We start from the raw sequence: 12,354 nt of genomic DNA on the forward strand, positions 1-12,354 counted from the left end.
CTGAAATCTGATCTGTGACCTGCTGAGTTTCTTCAGCACTTCCTGTCTTTGGTACAAACTTACCAAGTTTGTTTCTGCTTGGGCACTCAGCAGTGTTCCTGGCAGGTTTCTCCTGGTGAGAGCCTGAAATGATCCTTCCTTCAGGTTTAACAATTACAACCTTTAAAAGGCATTGGATGGGAATATGAAGAGGAAGGGTTTGGAGAGATATGGGCCAAATGCCGGCAAATGGGACTAGGTTCATACAGGATATCTGGTTGAGGTGGATGAGTTGGACTGAAGGGTCTGTTTCCATGCTGTATATCTCTTTGGCTCTATAACTTTAAAGCAGCAGATCAGACCATGATGACATCTTCAATATCCGATCTGTATATTTTAAAGAGCCGCCTAGTGGCTTGTGTAAATAAATGTTCCTGTCTCTGTAATTAAAATTGCAGCCAACCAGATTAAAGCAGGAAATGAACAGTGAGTTTCTCACCTCATTTGGAGCTAAAGTAGATCCCCAGTTTGAATATGTAAAGACTGTCGAATGTCTACCAATCATATCTTTATGTAGTCTATCACTGTGATATCACAGCCTATCAATACAGGGCCACCGGTTCATTGTACTACATTTTAAGCAACAAATAACAAGAACTATTTGACTGTTAACTTAGAAGACCAATCTTTCAGGCCCATGTGTTGCGATAGAAGGCCCAGGTTCAAGTCCTACCTGTCCAGAGCTATGTTGTAACACATCTGAATACGTTGACTAATAATATCGAGAAGACAAATCTAACATAAATGAGTGGCCCTTATTTTAAAGAGTGAAATGTAAAGCATTGGTTAATGCAGTGAGTTAGCAGCATTGTCTTTTCCTCTCCGGGACCTAGGATCAATTCCAGCTGGGCTTGATGAACTGAAGATTGCTACTTGATGATGGATATAAATAAAGATCCAGTGTGAAATCAGCTTAGGCTGTCTCAACCCATTTACTAGTGAATGATGACACGCTATAAAACAATCTTTGGTTTGACGATGATTAGTAATCTCATTCTGATAAGTGAAAGAGAAGACTGATGGGGAAGTTTGCGGTATAGCTATTGGACTGAATTAGTTTAAGGTATACTTCTGGTAGGTAACAGTGGTTATGTATTAATGCTGATTTGCAGATGCAGAGAATACTGCCTTGTATTACCTTAACAATGCAACTTCACTAAACAAAAAAGACGAGTAAAAAGCTTTTGATATTCACCAGCACAGTAGGAGTGAGTGTAAATGTCTTTGTAAGTACATTGCTCTATTCAGACTTCATATTGCAGACATTACTAAGTGTTTCTTTTCGGTTTCCTCCAGGAATGGATTTACCAGATGAAACTCAGTTGCAGCCTTCCACGCCAGCATGGAACAGTTCCAGTGACTCAGGCAAGCAACCATTTCAAACAGTAAAACTCCAGTGTACAGAATGTGCTCACCCCAGCCCTCAAAGCCTTCACACATATGTATCTTCCACACTGTACAACAGCATTCACGCTGTTTACAACTTTAGGAGTAAAACTGGAAGACACTCTGTAAAAAGGAGTGAAAAGTTCTTCGGCGATGGTCCACATCTGCAAGTGATTTTGCTGAATATTTGTTTTGTTGGAGCCTGGTTGGAGACGCTGGGACACCAAAATGATACTGTAATTCAAACAGGATGTGTGTTTCAAGGTTTCCTTGAAATTCTGGAGCTTTGATGCTGTCAGAACAGAGTAGTTTAGCTTTCTGTAGCTGTCAAACTTGTGAAATTGTCTGGGTTTAAATGAAACAGTCTTGATTCTGAAATACATAACTTTATGTGGAAAGACTATAAATCTTGTAATGTACAATCCTCTAGGCCTCTCATTTATCTTTCTCTTCTATTCATTAAAACAACAGGAAGCCTTAACTGCTTCCATCTCCTGATTGAAGCTATTGGCTTTATTGTCTGCAGTTTTCTTTAAAAAGTCTTCAAACTGCATTGCTAACCAACACCCATAATTTTTTTTCTGTTGCTTTTCTGCTTATGATAGTTGTAAGGTTTAACAGACTAGTAGTTTTTCTCTCCTAAAGAGAAGACTGAACCATAACCTGATCAATGTCTACATGGAGGGATTCAACAGGGGGGAAACCAAAAGAATGTTTATAGTTGCCTTAATATCCAAAAATCTTTAACAGTCACCAGCGAATCCAGTGTCAAAATACGGGAAAAATCTTTTCACTCTGAGAATGGGTAGGATGTAGAACTTGCTGTCATATGAAATTGTCGAGAAAATTAGAATATCTGCATTGAAAGAGACTCTACATCAACATGTCAGGTCAACAAATGCTTCTGTGGAGCATAAATATGGGGTTGGACCTTTTTAGGTTGAGTTGTCTGCTTCTGTACTAGATGTTTTGAAGCTCTGTGTCACAAATATGAATGATGCAGGTACTTAGCTGATGAATTTGCAAGAGTGAAATAGAATCCTGCCCTAAATTACTGATTTGAAGCTGTGTTGTGAAGTAATAGCCACGATGTCCCTGAACAGTGAACAAAAGCTGTTTAAAAAAAACAACGCCATAAAAGAAAACTTATTGTCTTTTCATACATACAGAAGACTAATGCCAGAATGCATTGGAAAATCCTTAAGAGCAGTGCTGTCCAATATAAAGATAATGTTAAAAGTGGTGTCTGGAGCTCAGTTTGTAAGTGCAGCTTCTGCTGTGATATTGACTGCTTGAAGTGGGAAGGTTTCAGGTTCAGTAAGCCTGTAATAAGTTGGCTGATCTTAGAAAGGAAAGTTTATTACAACTTCCATTGAAGCTACAAGAGGAAGGGGAAAACCCACTAGGATGCTCATCTCTGACCCTCACCTGGGACCCAGGTTCAATGCAGGCATTTGAGAGGGTGCTGGATAGTTATTTAGATGTGCAAGATATGGGGTAAAAGCAGGAGGTTAACATCAAATAACGATGCTCATTTGAAGACCCAGTACATACACGATCATCTGTACGGCCTTTTCTTGTGCCGTACCAATTCTGAGTCTGATGTCATCGCATGAGGCTGTGCTGGAAAATATACATGTGCAGAACGCAGACTTGTCTTTAATGCCTTCCACAGAAAAATGACCAACTGCACATCTTCACAAAAGTAAACCAGCACTGATGGAATTCTGGTCAAAAGTGTGTCATCAGTCTCGGGACAGGCAACATGAAATTATAGAGAGAATGATACATTTACCAGCAGCTCATAGCATTGCTGTAACGGAGGAAGGAAGTGTCATTGCTGGAATGATGATGTTGATGGCTGATGCACATTGTAACTCTCTTGGATTTGGAAGGAATTTTGCAAGTATTTGGAAGGAAATTTGTGAGGATTCTCCTCAGAGAGGCAGTAACTGTTTTTTGATTAGTTTCTGTAAAATAAAACTTCCTGGAGCTTCCACAGGGATTCTCTAGTGTAGAAGTGGTGAAAACCACATAAATGACCAACAACTTCTGTTTATATTGTTTCTCCAGGGATTGAGAAAGAAGACCTAGAAAACCCCATGGGAGTTCCCCTCCAAAGTGTTTTACTTACCCCTGGGGTTAGATAAATAATTCAGTTTATCCCCTTTACATACCACAGCTACATTTATGATATATACATATATCAATGTCATACATCTGTATGCACTTCCTGTGTCATTATTTTCCATTTTCGATTCCTCCAGCTATGTTTATAGTGAAATCTAGCAAAGTCAGTTTGCGATGCTATAATCACAAACTCATTTCTGTCTCCTGAGTTGCCATAACTCTTTATATGTTAAACCAATGGATAATGCAACATGACGCATTGAATATTTGATTTTAAAATGATGGTGACAGGAAGGAATAGAGTGTATGAATCTAAGAACAAATCAACAGTTAAAGCTAGTAGTGCATCAGGAATAAAAGGATAAAATAAAGAATGAATAACTTGGATGAGGGGAAAGTATGGTTTTCAAGTTTGCTGACAGAAGAATAGGAATAAGTCGTGAAGAGTAAATAATGAGGCTACAAAAATATATAGATAGGCTAAGTGAATAGTAAAAGATCAAACAAGTGGATTATAATTTGGGAAAATGTGAAGTAGTCAATTTTAGCATGAAAATTAAAAGAATAAGCATATTATGTGAACACAGACAGTTTACAGATCTCTAAAATATAGAAGGATCCAAGTATCCTTATGCTTGAATCTCTCAGCCTAGACTGCAGGTGTAGCAAGTCATGAGGAAAGCTAATAGAATGTTACCATTTAATGCGAGGGGAATTCAATTTAATGGAACCAAAGTTGTAGTTCAGCTACACAGACCACTATTGAGACCACATCTGGTGTACTTTGTGCAACATTGGTCTCTTTTCCGAAGGATGCAAACAGTTCAGAGAAGGTTTGCCTGACTAGTATCTAGAATGGAAAAGTTGCCTTACAAGAAAAGGTTGAACAGGTTAGGCTTAAATCTGTTGGAGCTCAGTTTATTTTTGCATTCCTTAGCTCATAAAAATCTCATCGCAAATTGATGCACAACAGTATTAAGAAATATTAGGCTCAGATATGTCTGTTATCTCTACTAAACAGAGTCCATTTGTCAATCAATCAGCACTCTTCTTTTATACAGTATCACTATTGGTTTTGTTCTTAAATTGATATTCTTGCAAATGGTCCTGATGAAAGACAAAAAGTTATGACAAAGTGTCTTTTTTTATAATACTCAAATTGTGCACTACAAAGGGACTACATATGTAATAACTTAGGAGCTGGGAGCAGGAGTGGGCAATTCATCCCCTCGAGCCTGCTGCACGATTTGATTTGACCATGGCTGATGTCTTCACAGTCATAGAGTCATTGTCGTAGCGTGATACAGCATGGCAACAGGCCCTTCCACAATTCTGCTTTTCCACTTGCTGTTCCTAACTTGACAACCCAACATTCATTAGTTAATTTTTCATGTCACCACACACGGGCATTAAAGACAAAACGTGATCTTCTAGGTCAACTGTGGGAGATCATGAGAACCAGAGTCTTCGTATATAATTTATAATAATGTATGTACTTTATATAGTTTACCAAACATGCCAGTCAAGGAGCAGGACATGCCAGTCACCAAGTAACAAAATCATGTTTGATCTGATTGTTTTCAGCTCTACCCTAAAATTATTCAAAAACTCTATTCTTACTGTATTTTCAGGAATATAGTTCCAAAGACTGAGGACCCTGTAAAAGAAAAATAATCACCTGAACTCTATACATTGACTTCTATTCCTAAACTTTCCTAGAACTAGCTGTAGGGAGAGACTGAATAGGCTGGGCCTATTTTCCCTGGAGCATCGGAGGCTGAGGGATGACCTTTACAGAGGTTTATTGAAATCATGAGGGCCGTGGAGGGTAAACAGACAAGATCTTTTCCCTGGGTTGGGGAGTCCAAAACTAGAGGGCAAAGGTTTAAGGTGAAAGTTTAAAAGGGACCTAAGGGATAACCTTTTCACGCAGAGTGTGTTGTGTGTATGGACTGAGTTGCCAGAGGAAGTGGTGGAGGCTGGTACAATTACAATTAAAAGGCATCTGGATGGACTCATGAAAAGCAAGGGTTTAGAGGAATATGGGCCAAATGTTGCCAAATGGGACTAGATTAAATTTAGGATACCTGGTCAGCATGGATGAATTGGAAGTGTCTCTTTCGATGCTGTATATCTCTATAACTGGAAACATCTATCCGTATCTACCTGTGAAGACCCCCTCAGGAACTTGTATGTCTCTATCAAGTCACTTCTTACTCCCTTCTGCTACAATTCTAACCTGTGCGACATTTCCTCATAATACACCCCACTCATCCAAATATTATTCTGTTCTTCCAATGCATTTACACCCTCCCTTAGGTAATTAATGCTGTGCACATTATTCCAGGTGTGGTGTCACCAGTGTCCTATATAACTGAAACATAACCTTCCTACTTTTTATATTCAATTCCCTTTATGATTAAGGGATTGGACACTCTGGAGGCAGGAAGCATGTTTCCGCTGATGGGTGAGTCCAGAACCAGAGGACACAGTTTGAAAATAAGGGGTAGGCCATTTAGAACAGAGTTGAGGAAAAACTTCTTCACCCAGAGAGTGGTGGACATTTGGAATGCTCTGCCCAGAAGGCAGTGGAGGCCAACTCTCTGGATAGTTTCAAGAAAGAGATAGATAGAGCTCTTTCAGATAGTGGAATCAAGGGTTATGGGGATAAGGCAGGAACAGGATACTGATTGTGGATGATCAGCCATGATCATAATGAATGGTGGCGCTGGCTCGAAGGGCTGAATGGCCTACTCCTGCACCTATTGTCTCTTGTCTAATGATAATGGATAACATTCTATTAGCAGTGCTCATTACTTGTTGGAGCTGCATGCTAACCTTTTGTAGAATGTGCACATGTACAGCCAGATCCCTCTCATCTCAGAGCTTTGCAATCTCTCACCATTAAATATTATGCTTCTTTTTTGTTGTTCATGCTGGAATGGGCAATTTTACATTTTCCCACATTCTTGCCCACTTTTTAATCTACAAACTTAACAATAAAACTTCCCATCCTTCATCCAAATAATTTGTCCAAATCATTATCAGTTGAGATCCCAGCGCTGCACTCGTTACATCTTGGGGAAAAAAACATTGGTGCCTCTTTTTTTGCTTTCTGTTGGTCAAACAATCTTCTGTCCTGCATCTGGCACAAGCTGAGTGTGATTGATACAAAAAGCACACTTTTTAAAATAATAGTTACATGTTATCAACTCGTTCCCTACTGTAGTTCTGTATATTTTAATATATTGCAGATCTTTCAGTATGATGGGGAATCGGAAGCTACATATGTATGGTTGATGGCATGCAAGGGTTCAGGTGAGCTGGTGTTGATATTCAGTAAAAAAAATTTGACGAGGCTTTTGATGCATTGTCCTATAGATTTTGAAAGAAGTATTTTGTTAGTAAAGTAATGATTTAACTATCCCCTGCACAGAAATCAATAAAGGGGACACAAACCACTGCATGATTACTGTGTTCAGCCATTATCTTTTCAGGCATAATTAGCAGATTTGAAAGAAAGAAGTGCAATCTACTTTCCCACTTTCGATTTTTAAAAAAAATATAGTTGCTCTCTACCAGCTTCCAGTGAGCTGGTTGTGTCACACTAAACATGTTGACTGCGCTTAGCAACACACCTGATCAAACCCCATTCTGTGGGAGAAAGGTAATGAATGTGTAATGGCATTCCTAGTATTTATACAGTATCATACAACCCGCCAAAGTTGATCAGTCATTCATTATCTGATCATATTTACTGGCAAGGACATCACATAACATTGTGCAAGATTTCACTTGGCAAAAATGTGACTGATAATCCACTTCTTATACATTTACTAGCTTCCATCTATGTCTTTTTCCCATTCATTTTCTCCTATCCCTTGTTCGAGCAATTTGGCAGATGCCAGGTCCCTTCTTTACTGCAGTCAAGAGTCTGTTCTGTATGGATAGTCTTTACAGCAGGACAAGGCCCAATCTCATGGCTTTCCTTATCTGGTATTCACACTCTCAGAATATCTATTGGAGAATACTTGGGTTGTGGGGTCCTGTCTGCTTTTGACTCTAGCAGACCACATGAGTGAGATTAATTGCAATATTTCATAGCTGTTCAGCTAAGAATTCTCAGCTGCACACAATGGTTCTGTACTAAAACGAAAACAAAGTGCAAGAGAAAATCTGCAGGCCTAGTAGTATCTATGGAGAAGTTTTCTCTCCGTAGATGATGCTAGACCTGTTGATATTCTCCAATATTTTGTTTTTATTTCAGACCACTGGCATTCCCAGTGCTTTGTTTTATTTTAGTGGGCTGTGTTGCTGTATTATTGGTGCTCCCCTTATTCTGAGAGAATGCCAAAATATTTGCATGAACCATCCCATGCACAGCAGCAATAATTGACGTGATGCAGGCCCATGCTGGCAGTGCACATTGTCTGTTGAGGCTTCAGTGGACAAATAGCAGCCTGTTCAGTGATGTTATCTATTTATTGTTGACCTAAAATGATAATGATGAGCTACGTCAGGGAATGTGCTTTAGGGCAATTAAAATGCTTCTATTGTTTTATTTGTGTAAATCAGCAGTAACTGGCTTAAATGTGACCTTAAATGTTATGGAGAACATGGAAAGAAATGATCAGAAATCAGATCTGTCTCCCTGAGAAAGAGAAAAAATAAAGGAGTGAGGAAAACCTATTGGTGGAAAATATTTGTTTTCTTAATACAAAAACCAGAACTTTTTTCTTTCTGATCTATTATTTAAAATCCTCCTAACACTGTAAAAACTGAAAGTCTGCCACAGTAGAAAAGGAAATGGTGAGTTCTTTCACTTGAGCAGAAATTTGCAATGTTTCAAACTGTTTCTTTTTTTACTTAGAACTTGAGAGATCAGATGGCAAAGGTATCAGGAGTGAGCTGATTTTTACTTGAAAGATGGTTCAGCCAAAAGATCATTTTCAAAATGATCTACATTGTTGTTCAAATGTAATAATTTATGATAGACTGACTGCAAATTATTGCACCCCTACAAATCAAAGGAAAATGATGATGGAGTCACTATTTCAATCAGTTGCTTGACTTTTCAGATGACTTTTATATTTTAAAAAAACAACACATTCTGGGCCATCCTTAGCAAGCTACAAGTGATACTAGCTCGTTGAGTTGCTATAAGAAGTCCCCAGTGAGAGATAGTAAAACTACATCTCAGGATTAATTTTCTAAGTTTCACTTATCAAAAGCAAACCCCTACACTCTTTGTTAAAATAACATTGATTTTGCAGGCTTGGAGACCGGCTCCATCAGGTTTTTTTTGTTATTCCCACAAGCATTCCTGTGACATGTTACAGGGATGAATTGGCTATAGCACAAAGTTGCTCTGTTCACTTCATAGGGGGCTGGAATTTTAGACTTGTCTGGGAGCTGATCCAGAATCACCTAATCATGGGAAATACTGCACCAACTGAATATGCAACACTACACAGCCAGTATTAATCGTTCTTCCTGCAATGAACAGCTTCAAATCAGTGAACAATCCCTCAAATACTTCTTCACCAGACTTTCCTTCTTCAAACAATCAGCATTTAATACCCATACTACACTGCGTAATTAAGGATACTTGTACACAGTGTAAGCGTAACATTTGATGGGCTCTGTATTACCTTAGGGAACTTTACAGACTGGTATTGGTGAATCTCCCACTCACTAACAGCATACAGTACAAAAGTGACTGACTGATTGTCATTGATACATGAGAGCGCTCGTGAGAAATTGGGCCCTGAATATTCTATTTTAAATTGTTAGTGGAAAATATTGCCTCTACCTGCCAGTCTTTTTCCTTTCGATTCCTTCATGAAGGTGTTGACCATATCAGAGAGATTCCAGCTGAGTGACGAGTTGTTCTAGGAATCATGTTTGGCTGGGTGGGGCTAGGATCACACAGGAGGGATTCCATGCAGTGGGGTAGACAATTAATGAAGTAAGTTTGCTGAGATATGGTGATAAAACTCACTAGGCCTCGCAGTGATTAATCCTCCAAACATTGTGTGCAGCAACTGGCACTTGGCTGGAGTTTTCTTTTGAGGAGGTAACACGTAACACTGTTGATGCACTGTACGTAGACTTCCAGAAGGTGTTTAATACAGTGCCACACTATAGGCTTTTGCTTTTATGACTTGCCCCAAAGTGCTGGGGAAATTCAGCAGGTCTGACAAGAGATCGCTGGACTCAAAGCGTTAACTCTGTTCCCCTCCCCACAGATGCTGCCTGAGCTGCTGAGTTTCTCCAGCACTTTCTGTTTTGTTTCAGATCTCCAGCATCCAGAGTTCTTTGCTTTAGCTTTGTGAGAAAAGTTATAAGCCTTGAAATAAAAGGGTCAGCAGCAAAGTGAATACAAAATTGGCATAGTAGTAGGAAACAGTAATGATCAGTGGTTATTTTCATGCTGGAGGAATGTTGGCATTGGAGTTTCCAAGGTTTGGTATTGGGACCCTAGGCCTTCCTGATATGTATTCATAAACCCGGGCAATTTCAGAGTTTGCAGATGACCCAAAACCTGGAAAAGATTGTATAGTGTGAGGAGGAAAGTGTGGAACTCCAGAAAGACAGTTTGGTGAATTGGGCAAATAGATGGGAGGGGAATTTCAAAGCAGTAAAGTATGAGGTGATGCATTTTGGTGGAAATAACATTGAAAGCCAATACATAATAGGAAATACAGTTCTAAAGGGAGGTGCAGAGCAGGAGTGTGTGGGTGTATGTGTAGACAGATCATTGAAAGTTGCAGGACAGGTCGAGACAACAGCAAGTAGAGTATTCAGTGCCTTCTGCTTTATTAATGGGTGCGTGGAGTATATGAGCAAGGAGGTGAAGTAGACACTTGTTAGAGCTCACGTGGAATATGGTGTACAGTCTGGGTGCCATATTAAAGGAGGCATGTGGATACACTGGAGAGAGTACAGAGATGATTTACAAGAAAGGCTGTAGGGATGGAAATTTTCAGTGAAGGTGAATTGAAGAAGGCTAAGAGGTGATCTCACAGAGGTTTTCAAAATCATGAACATACTGACTAGCATAGATGAGGAGAAACTGTTCCCACCCATAAATGAACAAGAACAAGAGGGCCTAGATTTAATGTGATTTGCAGAAGAAGCAAGAGTGATAGGAGGAAAAATCCTTTTCTCTGAGCGAGTAGTTCAAATAAGCAATGCACTGGTGGGAAATGAAGTGGAAGCAGGTTCACTTAAGGGCATTCAAGAGGATTTTGGACAATTATTCAGAAAGAAATAATGTACAAGAGGATGGGGAAACCTCGGGAGATTGGCCATATTTAATGATGTTCAATTGAAAAATCATTGAAGACATAAGGGTCTAGGCCCAAAACGTCAGCTTTTGTGCTCCTAAGATGCTGCTTGGCCTGCTGCATTCATCCAGCTCCACACTTTGTTATCACGGGCCAAATGGCCTCTTCTTGCACTTTAACAATTCTGTGATTCAGTGATAAGGCTCAGCCCTAATCTTAGTTGCAAATAGATGATCCCTGATTTTTTTTAAACCTAGTTCTAGATCCTGCCATTAGAGGAAACATCCTCTCCACCCTGTGATGACCCATTAGGATTTGATATATTTCAATCAAGTCACCTCTTACTCCTCTAAACACCACAAATTACAAGCCTTCTTCATAAGACTAGCTGTACTTTCCAACAGTTAGTCTAGTCAACCTTCTCTGAACTACCTTCAACATATCTATATCCTGCCTTCAGTAAGGTGACCAGTACATGTCACACTGCTGCACATGCACTCGATGCAGCCCCCTCACAACCTTGCACACGTCAATGAAAACATCCTCTCAGTCACCCTCTCTTCCATGGAAGACAACCCTAGCCCATCCAGTCTTTCCTCATAAGAGCAATGTTCCAGTCATGGCAACATCCTTTTAATCTCCTTTGCAACCTCTCTTGTGCATTAAGTTTGTGGACAAGATAGAGGTCTAAATTTTAGTTCTGGGTTTGGGACCTTGCAGTGGACTATTTCTAAGTCCTGGTTCCGCACTGAATTGACACCTGAGGCCCAAAACAATTTTCATTGCACAGGATATTTAACATCTCGGGAATATGTTCACTATAGACTGAAGGGCAGTGGGCAGTCTCCCAAGACTGGCAGGCCAATAAGAGACTCTGCACTTCTGAGAGTTCAGCAGCCACTCTGTCTGAAGCTAAAAGAGGGAGACTACCTCAAGACTGAAGGTGACATCAATGCCAACTTCAGCTGTCAGACCGATAATTCCAAATCGAATCTGTCCATTGTGGAGCACCGGCAATGGTCATCTCCAAAGGTTGGCTGAAGGGAGTGGTTTGGATCAAACCTGCTGAAGCTCTGGCCCACTCCTTGTGAGGAGGAGGAAACAGGAAAGTGATGGCAGACAGGCAGGCTGGCCAGGGATGAGAGATTGTGACCCCTGGTCTACCTCCTCCAGAAATGGAAAATTCAGCTGTGGCACATGACCACTGCGCACAAAATTGGCTGCTGTCTTTTTCTGTGCTGCCGCAGTGTGTTTTTGGCTTTTATAGCTGTTTGGAATGCATTGAAGTTGTGGAAAGCACCAAATAAATACAATTTCTTTGTTTCTCCATGATGCCCACTACAGTCCAATAATCTGCTGGAATTCTGTGTCCAGATACAGACAGAAACAACAGCAGATTGGGTGTGGTATGTAAGGGTGCCGTGTGGATCTGTGTCTGAGAATGAGACTCTCTTCATGAAAGGAAATAGCTGGAGATAAAAGTTTGACAGAAAGAAGTCGAATTTCCTAG

At 40.0% G+C, this 12,354-nt stretch overlaps 1 protein-coding gene across 7 annotated transcripts in view; it reads left to right on the forward strand.

Moving 5' to 3' along the window:
• Positions 1-12,354, forward strand: part of ror1 (receptor tyrosine kinase-like orphan receptor 1) — a 280,910-nt gene that overhangs the window by 196,588 nt on the left and 71,968 nt on the right. For 6 of the 7 annotated variants that reach the window (XM_048539649.1, XM_048539650.1, XM_048539653.1 and 3 more), the window contains exon 2: positions 1,336-1,404. In XM_048539649.1, the coding sequence (XP_048395606.1) occupies positions 1,336-1,404 (69 nt within the window). Of the gene's footprint in view, positions 1-1,172; positions 1,248-1,335; positions 1,405-12,354 lie in introns of those variants that run through there. The other variant, XM_048539652.1, reaches the window with a different exon arrangement.

This window comes from Stegostoma tigrinum, chromosome 8, assembly GCF_030684315.1.
Source record: "Stegostoma tigrinum isolate sSteTig4 chromosome 8, sSteTig4.hap1, whole genome shotgun sequence".
In the NCBI taxonomy this organism is placed as follows: Eukaryota; Metazoa; Chordata; class Chondrichthyes; order Orectolobiformes; family Stegostomatidae; genus Stegostoma; species Stegostoma tigrinum.